A 21,475-nucleotide genomic window follows, 5' to 3' on the forward strand; every position below is an offset into this window, starting at 1 on the left:
CCCACTGTCCCCTCCCAACCCTGAGGCAATGACCGCAGGACCTTCCCCTTCGCCCGCTTTCTCTCATTATTGCTCTCGCAGGCCTGCTCTGCTTTGAACAGTCAAGTGAATTTTACTGATTCCCATCACACTTATTAATTTTATTGTGCCATCCCTCGACAGAGTTGGAGGTTCGATGACTGTTGTAACAACTCCAAAACTGGACTGGAACTTCTTCGTTTTCCATCCATCTCTTCACGAAATAGTCTAAAAATCCAGAAAGTTTTTCATTGTCAGGTACGCTGGAATATATTTCTAGCCAGCCATCGGGAACATCCTCAGGCCGAAGAAACGCCAAAGCAGCACACATGCGGATGATCATCCTCACTTCTTCGTTCTTCATATACTCACAAGCAAAGTGCCAAATCTTGAACTTTTCTCCAGATGCACTTTCTCATCTGGAAATAGCAACCTTTTACCTCTACTGCGGGAAACACAACTTTAAGGGTAGAAATTGCTGCCTATTCAAAAATCGACTGTCACCGTCGCTGGATTCCACTCTGGTATGCCTCAATAACAAGGCGGAAAAGTCGAATATATGTTTCTTTCCCAAATATAACTGGATATATATTTGTATCGTTTCTTGAGCTTCCAAAGTCTGCATGAATGGTATAAGTTTGCGAAAATTGTTTACTGCAACTCTTAGAAGTGCCATCCATAAAAAATCTTGCTTACTTCTCAAAGCTTCTTTTCCAAATAATAAGTCGCCCGCCTGTGTTGTCGTCTTTCAAAAGAAAACTATTTCCATCTGTCATGGTAAGCATTCCCATTTCCAGAACAACTTCTTCAGATGAATATTGAGAGAAAGCGAGGCTAGCGAACGGAGGGAAAGGTTCTGCGGTCATTGCCTCAGGGGGGAGGGGGACAGTAGGTCACGCGCAGCTAATGGACTGGTGGCGATTGTCACAAATTTCAAGCTGGTGGCGAATGACATGTATTCTTCCACCCATCTGCCTGCGAACTGAGTCCATTGTCGAACTTACTCCTCCATTAGTAAACTTGCTGGTGTGGTAAGCATGCACAGATATAATGAATTTTCATTTGCTGAGAAATTTGTGTAAGTGTAAACTGACAGAGGGCAAGAAACCACTCCTCTTCACTGGTGCAAGTGTGTATAAGAGGCGCCATTTTTAAAATAACAAAAAAGGTGTTTTGAAGCTCACTTGAGTATTGTTGCAGCCTTGAGGTCGTTTTGTAAATAATAGTTGATACCTCATATACATATGAGCTGTACAAGGTCTGCCCTACAATTTTTATTGGACTTTTAAGGTTTTCATTTGACTCTTGTAATACATTTATATGTTACTAACACATTTATTGCGTGACGTATATTTATTCAAGTGTAGAAGTTTTCGTTAATTTTTTTCACTTCTGTATTTTCGCACTTAAATATACTGTATGATGTTTGTTATGATTTAGTGAAAATTAAAATTAATTTTAGAGGGTCATTAGTAATCAATAGCTTATCTGGAATAAGTTTCTGCAAAATAAATCTGCAATAGATACTTTTTGAATTATCCCTAACTACAACTGATTTACATTTTAAAAATAATTACTGCAGATACGTACTTTTTGAACAAACTAAATCTACTTGTAACTTAGTTATTTTAAAGAAAAAACAGTAACTTTTCAAACACTAATGACAAGATAATAAGTAATTCCAGTTAAAATGTTATTGCTTCATCCAAAAATTCTGTGAATCTGCACTAAAGCAGTAGACTGCAACGCTGGATATACTTTGAACTCAGAATATTTATGGGAAAATTTCTTATTTTTAATATCTCATGCATGGTATAGCATTTCTGTTGTTGGCCCCAAGGGTGCCTTGGAGTAGTTGGATTTTCAGAAAAAATCACGGGTCCGCCTTGGGTTCGATTCTCACCAACGAAAAAAAAAAGTTCACCTGAAGACGAGAGAAGAGGTGCTTTCTTGAAACGTAGTGTTAGAATAAGTATGCTCAAAGGTACCAGAAATGGATAATGTTCAATTAACATTGCATGCTAAAACAGATATGGTACCTTCGTAACCAGTTAAAATGTTCTCATTGTACAAATAGTAACGGTAATGCGATACTTTTGGAAACAAAAGTAATGCTAATTATAAATCGCGTTTCTTCTTGTTGTTATTGTGTGAACTGGTTTGATAACATGATATAATTACACTCATGTTTTCTATCATATTTCAGGACCTGCAATTATAAATTAACTCTTACATTTTTCGCTGATGAGTACAGAACAAGGGTTAATGCTGCCAATTGGAAGGGCTCTTTGATAGGTAAGAGAAATAGAACTGAAATTAGTTACTATAGGACAGCAAACTGAAACGAATCGATACGGAATTCCAAGGAAAAGATGCTTACTGTTGCTGGCAATGTTTCATTTTTCATCAAGACGGTGCTCAAAGTTTGATTGAAGTTACTTTACTTCGCTTTTCTGCCACTTTTGGCTAATAGCGAAGATGATGATAAGTGATTATATGATAAAACTGATGAAGGGACACTCACAAAGAGCAGTCATGCCCAGTCCGGAATTTGAATCTGTAATTCCTGGCGTCGTAGCCTTCATTTAGTAAAATGAACGCAAAGCATTGTCCCATCTCACCTGTCCAATTATCCCCATATTAACACACAGGAGCATCCCCACAGCTATTTACAAGGATCAAGACACATCTCTCTAACCAAGAATTTCCACTTTAAGTGCTGCATCAAGTCAAATGGTTGCAACTCAAAGACTATTAGCCAACCTCCGTGGTGGAGTGGTTAGCACAGGGCGCTACGACGCCAGGGGTCCCGGGTTCAAATTCCTGTCTGGGCATGGGTTTTCTTTTTCAAAACCTATGTTCAACAGCATCATACGACGTGGTCCTATCGAGCCCCAAATGTTAGGTATTGAAGTGAGACTGCAAGCATTGATTCTACTCTGAAAGAGAAGCCGCATTTACTTTCCTCTACTGGCGGCAGTCTCTATCAAGGTCAGCGGCTCTCGTCTTTCTTTCGTCAGCATTGTTGTTAAGAACTGTTTGTGGTTTTCGATAATTGCCTACAGCTCAGTGAGAGTTGTTTTATATAGTTCTTTTTTTGGGGGGCGGGAGGGGGTATTGTTAACAAACGTTTTTATTTTCCGCCCACTTATTCCTCCTCATCTCTCGTCGCACTGGAACAATAATTTCAGTTGCTTTCAAGATATCACCAGGTCGTGCTCGGCAAATTAACGCGAGTTGTATCCACGGCTCCCTGGAAAATGGATGTCACTCTAAAGTTATATATTTCACAATTTCAATTTCATTTCAGTTACAGTACCTAATTTATGTTCATTATTATAATAGCGTTGCAGGAACATGATAACTTCAAACTGAAGGAGTGTTTAATTTTTTTAAGAGAATGAGCAACACTATTAACGGGGGAAATATGCCTAGTTTGCCCCCCTAGCCGTCGTAAAATTCCTTGCTTTCCTCTCCCTGAAAAAAAATTCTCCGGTCGTCCATGTATGTCATTGGCCTTCCTTGAACAAGCTGTTCCTTTCAAATTTCCAATCATGTCCTTGTACTAAAATCATGCCAAAATGAAGCAAGTCGCTAGTATTCTTCAGTTTCATTATCATATTATCATAGATACATGCCCGGCAAAATTTTATTGGTATTTTATTTAGTGGCTAAAATATACATGCATGTTTCATGTTTTGTTTATTTTCAACATTGCACCCCCTAAATTTCATTCCGCGCACCCTCAGCACTCCTAGATGATTAATCCTGGCGCCGCCGCTGCCCTTCATCAATTTCATCATCATATCATCAACCATCTTCATCTTCACGATTAGTTAAAAGTTGCCGAAAAGCGAACTAAAATATTCCAAATAAGTCAAACACTAATCATCCCTTTGACGCCAAGGGTCCCGGGTTCGAATCCCGGTCGGGCTTGGTTGTTTGTGAATAGTGTTGCCCACGAGACGAGACTTTGGCCTGTCTCGTTTCGTGGAGTCTCGTGAAAATGCTGTCTCGTCCCGAAAATATTCGTTTGTCTTATGACACATGGTCAATCTCGTCTCGTCTCGAATTTTTAAAAGCCTGTCCCGTCTCGTCCCGTGGGAAACACTATTTGTGAATGTCCATTCATCAATTTCATCATTTCATCACTCATCCCCATCTTCGCAAATTAGCCAAGAGGCACAAAACGCGAAGTAAAATAAACTAAATCAAATCAAAAAATCAAAACTAATCATCCCTGTCAGACTACACAGTGGCGGCGATTGGGTTCCATAACTGGGGGGGGGGGCAAAGACAATATATTTCACTTTGTAGATAAGGTTTAGCATAGTGCGCCACTGATGACTACATTTATTTTTTAGATCACAATAACACACTGATGCTATTTAACACGTTCGCTGCCGGTGACGCACATGTGCGTCATTCGCATATCCTTCTTCGCAGTGGCACTGCGAAGAAGGCTTTTAATTCTTTCATGGCACATTGCTAAAGGATTGTTTGAAATAACCTTTACCTTGGTTTCTTTTTTGCGTCTCTCTTTTTGCATTGTTGAATGGAATACAACATATTTCGTATTTGTTATTTTCTTACTCGTGTGTTGGTACATTGTTTGGCTTTAAAGAAGTTGTTTTCTTTTTCCTTTTTGATTGTTAAAATGCAGAACCACAATTGTTATTGTTTACACCAATAGCTTTGGTCTGACACGATTGGCTAGAGAAGAAAAGTGAGCTACAATTTCGTTGCCTTTTATTCATCTGAGAGGAAATGGAGGACTCGGAAGGAATATATGCTGGCCCTTCTCGCCCTAAAAGGCCAAGAAGAGAAAAAACATATACGAATCAAGATGATATTCTGGCGTCATTAGAAGAACTTCAACTAAGTGAACTAAGTGACAGCTGCAGTGAGTGGGAAGTAGAAAGTGAAAGTGGTAATAGTGATAATAGTGAGAGTGAAAGTGAGGATGTGATCATTGGCGATTTGCTTCATCACAACGCTGTAGCAGTTTCTAAGACAGGACATCCACAGTGGACAGATGGTCCTCCCAACATGAAAACATTACTATTTACTGGAAACCTTGGACTACAAATAAATTTACATTCAATGAAGCCTATTGATTTCTTTTATATATTTGCTAATGACGACTTCTTCAGTTTATTGGTAAAAGAAACAAATTCTTATACAGAAACCATTGTATCGCGGGGTACAAAGTCACGCATCTTGGATTGGAAACCGGTGACTAATTCTGAAATGAAGATTTTTCTAAGTCTTCTGCTGCACATGAGAAATGTTAAAATGCCACGACTACAAGATTACTGGAAGACTGACCCCCTGTTTGAAATGACTTTCTTTAGGTGCCATATGAGTAGAAATCGTTTCCTTCTTATCTTGAGGTGCTTTTATCTGGCTCACAATCAGACTGCAGACACTACTGACACTCAGACCTCTTATTGATTTCTTCAACCATGTCATGGACAATATATATTACCCAGAAAAGGAATTGGCACTGGATGAATCAATGATGTTGTGGAGAGGCCGCCTTGTTTTCCGCCAGTACATCAAAGGAAAAATACATAAATATGGGATAACAATTTATATGCTGACGGATTCAACAGGAATTGTCGGAAAAGTGCTGGTCTACACTGGGATGGCTGATGCTACAGGTGGGAAAGGTCATGGAGGAAAAGTTGTTCTGAACTTGATGGAAGGAAAATTAAATGTAGGTCACTCTCTCTATATGGACAACTTTTACAATAGTTATGATCTGGCAAAAAAGCTTCTCGATGAAGGTACATACTGCACTGGAACAATTCGATCAAGTTCCACAAAAAATCCCAAAAATGTGGTTCAGCTGTCTCTAAAAAAGAATGAGCATAAATGCCAATATTCAGATGGTGTAGCAATTGGGAAGTGGAGAGACAAAAGAGATGTAATGTACATTTCCACAGAATTTATGGAAGAAATGGTTGAAGTGCCGAAGGGAAAAGGAGGAACTATAAGTAAACCTAAAGCTATTGTATCCTACAATCAATACATGCGTGGCGTTGATTTTCAAAATCAAATGTTGTCGTACTATCCCTGCGAAAGGAAAACAATAAGATGGTACAAAAAAGTAGCTATTCACATGATCCAAATTATGGTTCACAATTCTCACATGTTGTACAACAAGTACTCAGGTGACAAAAAGAGCCTCTATGATTTTCGGCTGGACATTATTAGGCAACTGCTACCTGTAAATTATGCAAATGATGAGCCAACAAACAGGAAGAAGAAGAAGGAGAATGTCCATCTTCCATCAAAACTGCCAACTAATGAAAAGGGAAAGTGCTTGAGGAAAAGATGCAAAGTTTGCTATGAGAAGGGAACGAGAAAAGACACTGCTTTTTGTTGCTTAGAATGTCCAGGAAAACCAGGTCTCTGCATCGAACCTTGTTTCGCTCTGCACCATAAGTGAAATGAAAGTATGTGACCTTTTGAAATGTATTAGTGATACGGTACAAGTAACGTAATGTAACAAGTACAAATGTGATGTTTATTTTATTACCGATTTTGTAACATTAAATCTATAAAGTAAAGAATCAATATAGCCATTTTTGTATTTTGCTCCATTATACAATAATACAATCTGTATAGATATTTGTAACATGTATGTATAATAATAATAATGTTATTAAATTGAAATATAATAATTTTTCTTGTTATGAGAAACATGAATATTGTGAAAATAATGAGAAGAATGCAAAATAAAAATAACCTATATGAATAAAACATCACACACTTGTGCGTCATGCGGCACAGAGCAACACAAACTCATACTATATGCCGAGGACGCACATGTGCGTCATTGTAAAATTTACATGAAAATTGTAAATTTGCAATGCATTTTATGAAAATCCATGCAACTTATGCTTAATATGAGCAAAATTGCATAACAGCACAAACCGGCTCCTGACAAAGGTATGCAATTTTTAGGTGGCAGCGAAAGTGTTAAATGAAGCTAACGTGTACTGTATTTTAGTTAACTTTTCTGCCACTTTTGGCTAATCACAAAGATGCAGATGAATGATGATAAGATGAAATGATCACATACATATGTGGAAGTCACAACACGAGCCATACGGAGGATTTTACTGGCCATGAGTCCAGACATCTGAGCCTCGGTAGTCTGCAAATTACAGTTCAGGGTGTACTCCGTGGACGGGAAGTTGACATTTGGTGTATTCGCAAAGGCCACTTTTAGATCCCGAGAGAGAGGGATAGTAAATAAAGAAATAGCAAGAAATAAAGAAAGATTCTACTGTAAATGAATTTGAAAATTCATTACTTTTCTATTCCGGCCAAGTGAAACGAAACTAGCTGGAAGGTACGATTCCAAACGCGAGAGGGGAAGCAGGTAGAATTCCCACCAAACCAAAACTGTATCGTTTTAGTCCCTGTTGCACATTCCACAAAACGCCCGCGATATAATACACAATGCTACAAACCATTCAGTTACTACATTTTCTTTATTATATTTATAATACTATGTATAATAATAATACTATTATCAGTGAATACTATCCTGATTACTGTTAATTTGCACATTTGTGCTAATTATAATATTTACTAAGGAGATCAATTTAATTGAATGATAGAAAGAAAGGTACTGGTTTACAAACAAGTTTATCTACTACTGTGACGTGATGAATATTTTCCTGATATATTCTATTTGCTTATATACGTAGTATATGGATGGCTATTTTTTTTCCCCATTCTGTACCCTTACATAATTCGTCAAGAACTCTGCGTATTTTCGCGGCGATGTTACTACGTTTAAAACTTCATTGTTGTTTCCACAGCAGACCATTTTCACGGAACCCGCTTCCTGACCAAAGTGCCGTCAACCCTATTTTGCCAATGAACACGTCCAGTTGACGCATGCGCACATCCGTCCATGGTCTCAGCTAATGCAGCCAAACAGTACTGCATTTCTAATTTAAAATATTATTTGTGAAAATGCCTTCCGTGTTTTTAACATTACTTACGATTAGACGAACTAAAATAACCTTGTTCTATTGAAATAAAGAACACACATGCGTATGCATACCCGTACGTGGGCTACACACCCACATGCATACGCACACACACACAACCACAAACACATACATATATATGTACAGCCAACGACAAAGATAATAGTAGGCAAATTGACCATTGCTATTTTCATCACTTTTTTATTCTACATCCTGTGTTGTTTTAAGGAATGAAAGAAATTCTGTTGATTCGAAGCGGATATTCTCATCTGCTTATTGAAGTTTTTATTTCATTATCATTACATTGTGTAAAAACAGGCCGAATGAAAATGGCGATGTGCAATTCGCCTACTGTTTCTTTTTCCGTTGTATGTAGGGGAAGCGGGGGCTAGTTGCAACACTGCTAATATCTCCTCAACGTGAAGAGTTACGAGAGCGAACTTGCCCTTTGCGCATGCGCATTTGGTGGAGGAAGAAACGTAAGAATTGTTGTTTTCAGACTAGGCGAGTAAGATTTGAATAATTTATTTTGAAGTGACTGGCGACTAGGACAAGTAACTTTAGTTGACTATGTTGCTATTATTGATACACATGTACTTTCACCTGTAAAATAATAACAGCCATGTTTACAATGAGATTCATGTTGAAGACATTTTCGCCCTTTTGTTAAGTAAAGTGTGTGGGGGGTAAGTTGCAACAGGTGGAAGGGAGTGAGTACAGTGTATAGTGTGTGGCGGGTGGGCACATTTCAAGAAATATGTGAAAGAAGGTGCGTTTTATGTCTGTCATTATTGTTTCTCAGATTAAAGAAATTGTTTCTTTTGTTTGTATACTCCTTTATCTAACGTACATTTATAAACCACAAAGATGCTGAATTTAGGTCTAGGCCTACTTGAAGTTTAAAATATTGTTACAATGTCAGCATATGTTGAACAGTTTCTAATATAATATTCATATCGTTTTTTGTATCATTTGTTAAATAAATTAAGATTTCGTTCTTACTTTCATTTATGTTTCCAAGTGTTGCAATATGCCCCATCCACTGTTGCAACTTGCCCCGCATACGGGGCAAGTTGCAACAAAAGTTAAGTGTTTGGAAATTTTAAATTTCCAATAAAAATACATGAGTGTCGAGGTTCTCAAATTTTCTGTGCAAGTGGAATGTATCCCGCCTTTCAACTACAAAGTTTCGTGGACGTACGTTGAAAAGCAAAAATTATACAATTTTATGAAGTTGAAAATTTTAAAAGTGTTGCAAATAGCCCCAGCTTCCCCTACATGACTTCACTTCGTATAACCGATTTATGAATACGATTTATAACGTGCATATGATTTTTTTCTTTTAGTTTCAACTGCAGCTATTGTTGGAGTCATACTTGGAGTCAGTGTTATGAATATATTCGAAATCCTGCATTTCATAACTTTTAGGGTTTACTTCAATGAAAGAATGAGAATGACAGAGAAAATACCTGGAAATGAGCTGGTAGAGGTTTCCGAAATATTACCTGAAAATGCCCAAGAAAAAAGTGAGAAGTTGGAACTCTATATACACACAAACGTTAATCAGTAACTGTAAAAATAATACGAGGGTGGTCCCACAAGTAATGAGCCTTACTTTTCCAGTGGAAAATCTGTAGTGCATTATCAATTTTTGTTATTAAACGTTTGTTTCTGTTATGCAGAGCCTAAAGTGGTGTTAACTTCGGGCTTTACAGGAATATGGAGAAGCAAGAGTTCCGAGCAGTGATCAACTATTTGCACAAAAATGTGTTACAACCCAATATTCATGAGGATTTGGTAACAACGCTATGGGAGGATGCTCCTTCCTCTGCCAGAGTGAAAAGATGTGTAACATGACCATCGGACACATCAGGGAGGAACTGTAGATGTCGCAGTCGACAGTGGAGAGTCTTGTTCATGACCGTTTGCAGATGAAGAAAATTTATGCACGTTGAGTTCCAATGTTCCTGACCATAGAGGAAATGTTGACGAGGTGAATGGTGTCGGATTGAAGTCTGGTGAAGTTTGAGGCAGATATAGACGGAATTGTGGAGCAATATCTGAGCGACGAAATCTGGACCCATCGTTACGCTCTTGAGATGAAACAGCAGTCGAAGCATTCCAGCTCTATCCCCTTCTAAGAAGGTTAAGAGATGACAACAGTGTTCTGGGATGCTGTCACGTGCCAGTTTCGATGACACAATGAATGTTGCAAGGAGGAATGGTTTCTCGGAATCGACAAGAGATGGTAGCACGTTATATATAGAGGAGTGAAGGAAATTATAAAAAACTTAGAGCGGAGAAGAGGGATTATATATATTATAGTAAATTGAGAAATATATAAAAGAAGAGTTCAAATACTATAATAGAAGTAAATAGAATGATGTATATAGTAATTTGAAAGAATTAAGAATATAGCCGCATATGAAACGTTTAGGAAAGTTATTAAGTGAGCAAATGAATTCAGAAATGTATCTCAATTTCTTTTTGATTCTCTGACGAGGAGAACATCGTCAGCTTTTGCATTTGTCCGTTCCCGGTGGCGCTGTGGTCAATTAGACGCCCCGAAGCACTTTACGGTTGCGCTTCTTTTTAGTCGCACTGGGCCATTGGCAGCGCTTTTTATTAGCGATCCTGGTTTTCCCCTTTGGTCGTCAAATAGGAGGTGGCGCTATTGTCAGTTTAGTCGACCCTACTCTTTCTACAAGTATAGCTTGTATTCTTTGACAAAGAAGCGGGGGCAAAGCGAGCACATAAGTAAGATTACGCTTTAAAGGAAGATAATAAATTAAACGAAGAAAAGAAGAAGAAGCCTTTTCGATTATCAAAGAAGAAGAAGCCTTTTGATAATAAAAGAAGAAGAAGCCTTTTACATATTAAAAGAAGAAGAAGCTGTTTCCATAATAAAAGAAGAAGAAGCTTTTTCCATATTAAAAGAAGAAGCCTTTTAGAAGAAGAAGAAGCCGTTTCCATAATAAAAGAAGAAGAAGAAGCTTTTCCATATTAAAAGAAGAAGAAGCCTTTTAAAAGAAGAAGCCATTAAAAGAAGAAGAAGCCTTTTGATAAAAGAAGAAGAAGCCTTTTCGATTATACATATACATATATATATATATATATATATATATATATATATATATTTGCTCTGTATTTTGTCAAGTTCTCAGAATATAGATCCGCATTTTACTATATCCTCTTGGCTATAAAACGCTTTCTTATTTGGAATTCTCAAACAAAGAACCTATCCCCCTGAGATTAAGATATTTGTAGCCGTGGTAAATAACATGTAAGTACGTACCCACAAGGTGCGTAGCAATGCTGGTGGACCATTTGCCAAAGGGCCACGCCATCACCGGTATTATGCTACACTGTTGAGGATGTTACGAGGTTTTATAAAGGTCAGTCGACTCGGGAAGGTGTCTAGAGTTGAGATTTTCCATCATGACAATGTCTTCGTCTACATGTCCCTTGTTGACATGACTGCCACCTCGGGTTTTAATTGCAGGAACACCTACCACATGCGTCTGATTTACACTGTCGAACTACAGTATCCTCCCCAAGCTGGAAAAAAGCGATGGATTGGGAGCGATTCTATTGTGATGATGACTTCAACAGTGCTGTGGGTGACTATTTTGACAGCCTTGAGAAAAACGTGTACTAGACGGGGATAAGACCAGTATAAAGGGCTGGTGTAAGTGTGTAAATCTTCTAGGAGACTATGTCGGAAAATATGCTAGACATTAGATCCTACGTGATTTCCTTCTGGGTGAGGCTCAGGATTTATGGGACGCCCCTCGTACAAAAATAGGAAGAGACTATTTTTAGGTAATATATGAATAAATGTCTCAACAATTGTCTATAACTTTTTATTCATAATAATATTAATAAAGTTTAAAAAAGGGTTTGTTTGTGTGGCGTGTGGCCCATATTACTTATAAAATGATCAGTTCAATCACATTATACACAACTTTCAACCGCACTATATACGCTTACAATATTGTATGAGAAGACATATGTTAAGCTCACAATACAATAAAAGAGAATGTCAGCCTGCAAATATGTTAGGTAGACATTACAGTAAACATATAAGGCTAATCAGAGCTTAAGTTTAGAAATTAAAAAGTTGGCAAAAGTCTATTTCAAGTTCACTCCATGTACATATAGGCTGATCGATACTGGACCTAGAGCCTAAAGTTGGATCTGATCTACTTTGTGCCTCCATCGAGATTCGAATCTGAGAACCCTTGATTGCAAGGCCACAGAGTTACGATAATTATATGTTATCACTATGCCATCGGGGAGGCTGAAGTTTAGAAGTTTCTTTCTTTGGCGTTTCAATATTACCTGGTCACTGTCAGCATTTTTTCTCTGACAAGAAATGTATAGTTTGACGTCTTATTTTCGACTTTAAAAAGTAACCACGTTCGTCGATACTTGCCTGAATCCTAGGACTATGAAAGTTTGGTGGTACCAATGATAGATGATGTTATAAATTTCCCGAACTTATTATTCACTTGGTAAGTGCAACATTGGCACATGCACACAATTCATATTAATAATGCAACGAACTTAAACTCGTCATTGAAGATTGAAGTGAAAATTGCATCTTCTGTACTTAGTTCACGAGTACATAAACTTAGAAAAGCACGCTAACACAAATTCAACACAATACAAAACGTATTTACATCCTGTTTTCCTACTTCACTGAGGACACAACTTCAGCAGTATCCAGCTTGTGACTATCCTGCATGGAAAACGCATCAATAAAAGAACACAAAATAGTTCCAAACATTCTGAACTTCCTGCAATTAATGGTAGTCACTGTCTTTGGTCTCATTATAGATCCAATTCACAAGTTGTGATACATCAGTGTACCAGTGATACATATGGCTGGAGTACCCAGCGGAATATATACCTACCAATTTGCCGTTACACACCAAAGGTCCAGAGAAGGCCTTCTGCATATGAAAAGAAAAATTGAGACGTTACTGGTTATATATAAGAATTACAAACTATTTATTCTTGGAATACTGTTGTTTACTTATTTTAGCATTGCATAAAATGAACCTTGATTGTATTTTGCAGCGGTAATCAATTATTTGCTGCTGGATTTTATTATTTTATCTAACGAAGAATGTTATTAAACACAATTAACTTACACCAAAACATAAAGTGCGTCAGATATATGATTATTAGGGAATGGATCTTTAGGTAAATGAATGTTTTTTTCTGGGATAAGATAGAGACCCTGGTTTTTGCCAAAATTCTGATCATAGCCTTATATGTCAACACAGCAAATTTTATTTTACATAAAAACACATATTTTCCAGTTTTCCGCATGTAAATACATACTTTCCGAATTTTCATTTTAATTACATAAAATCGCTTATTGACTTCAGCTACCTTGAGATCCTCGAAGGAAAAATGTGTATTCTCCGCACCTCTCTCATATCGAGAATGCTAGGTTTGTTTTGTCTTTGAATACGCTCGCTGGCAGACTTCTGGCGCCTCGCCTAAGATCCTATTGGTGGAAAATATTACCCAGTTGAGGAAAACGTACAACGTAATGCTTAGCTTCGAGAGTGTTTCTGCTTTTATCATGTTCTGATTCGTTGCTTGTGCAGCAGTGTGTGTTTTCTCGTGTGATATGCCAACAGTTAAGGCAAATGTTTCATCTCGTTTGCAACAGTTCTGTAAAGAATATAAGGATGTGTTTTCAACTGATGGCAAAGTGTTATTTTGCCAACCGTGTGGTAAATCTATCGCAGCTGACCAACTTTCGCAAATTACGCAGCATTTAGGTAGCAACAAGCATGTTGTTGCTTCTTCACGTTTGATCGGCAGACCGGCACTTATCGGGCAACAAACTCCATCTACTTCTGGTGAACCGTCAAAATTGTCCGCTTTTTGAATGGACTTGTGCAGAGGTTTTGTGTCCGCAGATGTTCCACTGTTCAAATTAAAGAACCCTAACTTACGAAACTTTCTCACGAAATATACGAACTTCGAACCGCCTGACGAATCAACGTTGCGAAAAACGTATCTGCACAGGTGTTACGAGCAAACCTTACAACATATTCGCTCACAATGTGCGCATCAAAATATTTGGGCATGTATTCAGTGGCGTGCCCAGGGGGGGGGGGGTTGGTGGGGGTTAAACCCCCCCCCATTGGTTTCGTCATTTAAAAAAAATCAAAGCAGAAATACATTTTATTTCATAAACTGCCAATATTGTAAAATGTTTACATTTGGCAATGAGAAATGTATTGCTTCTTCAATTACTTTTGATAATATTGGAGTTGAGTTACAGCAATGCACAAGCATTCATTCATTCCTTAGTCACTGAAAAGGAAGGAGAATTTCCTTCTCAGTATGGTCAAGAAAAGAGCCGCAACCCTTGGAATGCGAACTGAAGGAATCCCTCCTCCCCTTTCTTTCACCCACGATGACCCTCTTAGGAGAATGACCCTCCCTTTCCTGTTACGACAGTGCTGCTAACTTCCCTTTTCTTTCTTTCCCCTTCTTATACCATTTATACCAGCAGAGCAAAGTTCTGTGAGATTTGAATCACTACAATTAGTAGCAAAGTAAGTCAAAATCTTATTTCGCACCTGGATGCATATTTATTTCAAAATATCAATAATTATAATAATAATAATAATTGTTGCAGGCAGTAGCGAGGCATGGTTTTACGAAGTAGGCAATCGATGTTTTGTACAATAGCATGCCGGGAGGAAGGGAGGGATGCGTTATATAGCGCAACTGGCCCAGTCAGTTTCATAAACAAAATAAAAGCAATTAATATGCCAAAATATTATACGTTTTACTCTTGTGCTCTTTACAAATTAGATATTTTTTTCGCAACCAATTTCCAGCCTTCAGTTTATTGAATTTTCCTGTAACATGTGTGAAAGATCTCGCTTGAATTTGTGCGTAAATAATTTAGCAGTTGCCAACACTACTGACACTGACACTACTGGTTGCTGTCAACACTGGTGACGTAATTTGAGCTGAACCAAGCTGGATGCATGGTTCAGACATTCGACCGCCCGGTATCTTTCTCCCAAGTCCTGGTGTTCACTGGGGTTGTAGCGAGTTGCAGTCTGCAAGGTAGCAAGTCGAAGTGGTCGTGTTGTGTGTTACGTTTCTGCATGTGTAATAGATTTTTGACGTGGAACTAAAGATGGATAGAAAAAAGAGGAGAAATACATTATTAGATTATTTCAAAAGGAAACAAAAAATGGAAGTTGAAGCTTCACCTTCCACAAATAGAACGTCAGAAAAGGTCGATTTAAGTTCAGAGGAATTCCATCCGAATTGCGAGAGTGAAACGTGCGAACTTTCAGACTCTTGATATTCAACAAGAAGGCATAACAGAAGATATTGCAAACCTTGTTGCAAAATTATGTCAAGGAACTGTCGAGGTAAGTGACGTTCATTATTTGATAGCAGATATATCCATAGGCGGATTTAGAATTGTTTTTCTGGGAGGGCACAGCATGTGCTGTAAGCATACAATCGTGTGTGTGCAGGAGAGGGGTGTGCCCGCGTGTGTATGTCTGGAAGACGTGTGTAGGATGTCACCCTATATCACCAATAAACTTTCGCAGGGCGAGAGAACATTATGATGAACAAGTTTCCTCAATGATTTCAGGCGCCTCACCGATGGTGGTGTAATCAAAGAGGTCCTGGGTTTGATCCCCTGTGAAGGTGCATTGCACAGTGGTACGTATCCCGATTTAAACTTTAAGACCAGTCCCGATTAACGTATCTGAATATAAAATGGACTTTAAAATCATTTACTTTTTGTTTTGTTCACGAACCCTCGAAAAACGATATTACCTATCTTATAGATCCACCAAGGTATTTGAAACCCTGGCGTCGGAGCAGTGGCACTAATGTCGCTAGTGTATATGTATGCAACCACATTATAAAATCACGGTTGGCATGGACAGTTTTATTATTTTGTAGGAAAGGGATAAAGTTTGTATTACGACACGGGATAGACTAGATAGGCATCCTATTAACTGTAAATATTCCTTACAAATCTTCTGAATATTTCTCTTGTACAAACGCAACAAATACAATAAGTAATATACGTGTGCAGTAATAAATTCATTTTCTGAAAGCATCTTTTCTGGCATCAGTGGTCGAAGTAGGGGATGCTGCCTTCAGTTAAGAAAGTTTCACAAATCATACCCCCAATTAGAATAATTTTCATATTGAGCATCCTCCACCTACTGTATTGTCTCCATGTTGATCCATACAAGGATGTACCCCCTCGTATTTCCAAAATCGATCAAACATCCCCTCCCTTTTCGGCTACGAATTTGCATTTCGAGCACTGTCTGGCAAGATTTTGTCGGGCTCAGTGACAGATTCTGTGGTGCTGTACTGGGCTTCGGAGCGGAAGGGGGGAGTGGCCCCTTCAACAGTTGGTTTCGCAGTTCCATAACGTTAACATTATACAAAATTCCTCTCCATAGACCTAATATGAAAATGAATATGACACATTAATGACAGTGTAGTAGAAAATGTTAATTACTGAAGCGGTTCGTATTTGTTTGTCGACTGTCAAACAAATGTTTTGACCAATAATATAATAATACAATGCCAAAAATGTACACAATATTTAGCAAATCCATCTCCACAACAAGTACAATGTTGATTGAATTGATGTTTTAAATCCACTTTATGCACAGTAAGGCTAATAGGGACTGGGCCTAAAGTTTAAAGTGAGATCCGAACCACTATTAGCCTCCACCGGGTGGGTATTGAACCTGGAACACCTTGATTACAAGGCGACGACGCTCACACTGAAATGAAACTGTGGTATCGTCATCTTGCAGCAATGCAAAGACGTCTAGTAAATGCTCTTGAAGCAATTGATATGTGCAGTGAAGTAATATTTCCCTGGGTAAACACACGTTTGCTCATATTATGTACAATCCCGGTAACAACAACATCAAATGAGAAATCATTCTCAACTTTGAGGCACTTGAAGACCTATCTTCGAAATACCATTTGCGAAGAAAGATTAAATGGGTTAGCTGCTCTGAACATTCACCGTGATATAAAATTTACTTGTGACGACATACTGTCAGAACTCACACAGAAACCTCGATGCCTAAATTTCAGAATTTAAATTGTTGAACTGTGGTACCTTATTTATTACTGTCTTTAAGACATCAAGTAGTCTTAATCTCTTTAATGCTGTTACAATGTTGAGTGCACATACTTTTTGTTTAAAAATTATATTTGAGCAATTAAATATAAAATATTAATAATTTGGAAATATTCAAGCAGGTGCTTTTATATGATGCAATAAAACATGAAGCATCCATAGCAAATACATTGATTGCGTTCATTGGGGTAAAATCCAAGTATATTAATTATCTAATTTATTACAAGAAATTTGACCTGTGAACTGGAAAATGTGTTAGATTCATAACCCCCCCTCCTTACGAAAATGCTGGGCACGCGCCTGCATGTATTAACGAAACTACAGACTCCACTGCTAGAAAAGTGGAAATGTTATTGTGGGAGTGCTAAATAATGACAAAACTTTCTCAACAAAAGAATATTTGCTAGTGTGTAGAGAGCTAGCTGGGGCTACACATGTAACGATAGCAAGGCTTTTTAAAGAAGCAATGCAGCTATTGTGGCCGGAAGGCATAAAATTTGACAATGTTCTTCTCCTCGTGACAGATGCTGCAGCTTACATGAAAAGATCTGCAGTAGGCCTTGCTGTTTGCTACCACAAAATGGTGCACGTTACATGTGTGGCTCATGCGTTGCATAGAATTTGTGAAAATGTCGATAAACTGGTTTCAAATGGGAAGAAAGTTTTTATCAAGTCGCCTAGAAGAATAGACATTTCCCCTTCCCCCTACACCTGTAGTTACGTGATGGGTCACTTGGTTGGATGTAGCTGTATATTATGCCCCGAACTTTGAGAAAATTGTATCTGTTGTAAATTATCTCGACAAAGAAGACGCTTCGCATCGTCTATAGAAATTCTGCAAGAACTGTTGAAGGATCCCTCCTTAAAAGACTAATTGACATACATCTCAACAAACCTGTCCTTTCTCTCTAATAAATTGACAACGTTTCAGGAAGCACTGTCCCCTTCTTCAGGTCGGTTTATCGGCTTCACGGTTGCCCACGAAGCTTCGTCAATAGCAATAGGCAAAGGATTAGGTTTACATGGATAGGATAAAATATTATCAATTACTCAACACATGCTCACTGAACGTAAGTAAAAATAATAAGTATTTTATTTTATTTATTGTTTATCAAGTGAGTAAGTCGCACGTAATCTGAAAAAATGAATTCTCTCTAATTCTATACGAAAGCTTGAATTGTCCGCGAACACTTTGGCAGCTTCATTGGGTGAAGTCCGTATAGTAGAAACGAAAAGAAAGAACTCACTGGATCTAACGCACAAGTGCTAATGTCTAAATGTACAGACATTTTTGGGAAAAACCAAGGTTTTCAAAATTTGTGCCAAATTGCACATGTTTTGGAAGGTGAAGTAGAGGAAGAGAAAGCTTTGGAAAACTTCAGCGTTAGTGACATTTCGTGCTTCAAATATGCAAGAATTGTTTCTTGTGACGTAGAGCGATCTTTCTCACAATATAAGATGCTTTTTATAGATAATCTTCACAGATTAACAATGGAGAATTTGGAAAAAAATATGGTGATCCACTGCAACTCTTCCAAAAGAGTAAGCATTTAGAAACTGATTTCAGGCGTTTGAAATGCATGTAATATTTTGTTTTGTGACCAATTTTTTTTACTTTTGTCATATTTTCACACATTTTCCTGTTTTTATCACATATTTTCAACATTTATGACATAGAAAAATAAATATTTCTGAGCTTTTTTAGTACATAAAGTTCTGTTCCCTATTGATTATTTTATTTGTCATTAACATGAGTCCCGCAGATGAATTTAGGAATATTAATAGGTCACCTAATTTTCTTTTTTATGTCTCTTACTAACAGAACACTAGACATTGAGAGAATATATCAATTGCGTTAAGCTACTGATATATTTTTCAGTTCTCCGAAACCCCCTTTAATCTGTGGGTCCAGTCCTGCTTAGCGTATCTCTCATATCTAGCATGCCCCTCAAAATTAGATAGACTAAATTCTGTTCTAAATTTCATCCTGGCCATTGTTCGCCACCGAATTCCATCCACAAAACATTTACAAAAGTCCATCCTTCTGAAAATGCTAAATATGCATACCCCTCATGATAGACACACACTTGCAGATCATATTTTCCTCCATAAAATAACCAATGGGAACATAAGAAATGATCGCCTTCTTCAAGAAATTCACTTTCGAGTACCGTCCTGCACCACAAGGAGCACTCAGCTTTTCACATATCAGAAACCCAGATTAAGCCTAATACAGCGTTCTCTCTTCCACAGACTACCCAGCCAATACAACACTCTATCAAACCAAGTTGATATTTTTGAAAACCAGTCACGTTTTAAAAAGCTACTGTGTAACAACATGTAATCCACTTTATCTCATATGTATGTATGCACAAACGTGAAGTATGAAGGGAAAAATTATGTATTTTAGTTTGTTATTATTATTTATTGTTACTTCTATTGTTATTTTTTGTTATTACATTCCAATGTAAAATGGCCAAAGCTGTATTTGGAATTCTGTGGTAAATAAATAAATAAATAAATAAAGTAGACTTGAAACAAACTTTAATCAAGTTCATAAAATCTTATCTGTATCTCTTTACTATTCTGATAGATATATCGCGTGATTTCTATTGTTGACAGACAAGCCGATTATGATAAAACGCACGGCCATGAAAATAGGCGGCTGGGCAGAATTGCACTGGTGCCACATATGGTAAAAGCAGGGCGACAGTGGTACAAAAGTCGCTGTTTCCCGCGCACTGTGTGGCAACGCCAGCCGGGCTGCGTTGCCTAGTTAGAGCGTCAGACCGACCTCTCTCCGGGACTTTTGTGTCACCCCTGACCTTTCGAGCAAATACTGTCAGTTTGTATCACATGGATTACAAAGACCAACTCTACAACGAGATCTTTCATTCTCTTAAATCTTCGAACACAGGGGGTTGTGCTCAGACGTGGCAAGAGCGCTAACTTCTGCCACCCCTAATTTCATGGCCGTGCGTTTAGTCCTTCCATTTAGCTACTATTTGGTATGCCGTCTCACTCCACTCTGGTAGGTAGGTTCTGCTATTGCCAACATCAGCGCCTTCAAGCGGTCTGGCGTACATTTATAACGTCTTTGTTCAACTAGAGTGGTAGCAGAATGTTCCCTGATTTGAGCGAGAATATACATGAGACGTCGTTGGGCTTGCCATGATGTGTTAGTAGTTGTATCTTTCTCTGAATCGGAATATTCTTCTTCCCGGTAAGTTTTACATCATGGAATTCAACATGTATTTACTACTGTCAGGTTTTTAATTTGGCTTCTTGTACGTACCGTTTTAAAGCGGTCTGACATGAGTTTGGAGCCTCTCTCGCTGTACACAAGTGTTAATACATGAAGTTTCGATAACGTGTATTTTCACCACGATTTAGAACTGTTTGGTGTCGTTCGCGTAATTGTGACTAGTGTAGATTACTGTGTTGTTAAATTCTCGTACATCCTGTAAAAGTTACCTATTTTTCTTAATTTGATTAGTGAGATATGAAATCATGAATCCAGTTTGAATAACATGCTTGTGGAATCAATATCACTAAACAACTCAAGTTCCGGTCGTCTCCGATGGTGTAGTGGTAATGCCTTCGCCTTATAATCATGGAATCCCGGGTTCGATCGCCGGTGGAGGCACTTTGGATACCGGTTAGGATCCCACTTCAAACTGTAGCTACAGTCCTCCTTAGCATATTTGAACACAAACACAGTGGCCTAGCTGTAGTGTTGCCAGTACTACAGTGTGGCGAGTTTCATTTTTTATTTCTCTATTTTAATCGGCATTGAGGTGAAATCATACAGGGTCCACGTTATAGTCTGTGACGTACCTTGGAAAAGTATGGATTGTGGTGATGTCTCCTTTCTCATATCACATTCGTTGGCGTTGAGGCAGACCTAAGTTAATAACAAAGGTAACATTTCTAGCTTAGACTTTCTTACCGTATTTTCGTAATCCAAATCCACGACACATGTTGTAGAAACATTTGTGTGTTCCTCGCTTACACAGTCACTTCTACGAAGATAAGTGTTGTCTTTTTTAGAAGGAATTCGTACTTTGAATGTCCTAAGGCACGTGTCGGTTGTGCCCTCTGTCTGTAAAAATTGAAAGGACTTTTAATTATTTATCTGTAGGATGAACTTTGTTTTCCTATTATCAGATAATATTAGAAAATAAGACATAGGAAGAAGAAACACAGAGTCCTTGAAAAGAACACCTCTTTGAAAAATTCTCTGTGTGTTAATTTTGTATGGTAC

At 38.0% G+C, this 21,475-nt stretch overlaps 1 protein-coding gene across 1 annotated transcript in view; it reads right to left on the reverse strand.

The window, feature by feature from the left end:
* Positions 1 to 12,835: 12,835 nt before the first annotated feature.
* LOC145998375 (uncharacterized) overlaps positions 12,836 to 21,475 on the reverse strand; it is a 30,695-nt gene continuing 22,055 nt past the window's right edge. The window contains exons 12-13 of the mRNA XM_083134782.1: positions 21,161 to 21,313; positions 12,836 to 12,985 (exon numbers count right to left, since the gene is read on the reverse strand). Coding sequence (XP_082990908.1) covers positions 12,836 to 12,985; positions 21,161 to 21,313 — 303 coding nt within the window. The remainder of the gene's footprint in view (positions 12,986 to 21,160; positions 21,314 to 21,475) is intronic.

Source organism: Lepisma saccharinum, chromosome 14 (assembly GCF_977018435.1).
Source record: "Lepisma saccharinum chromosome 14, izLepSacc3.1, whole genome shotgun sequence".
Classification (NCBI taxonomy): domain Eukaryota; kingdom Metazoa; phylum Arthropoda; class Insecta; order Zygentoma; family Lepismatidae; genus Lepisma; species Lepisma saccharinum.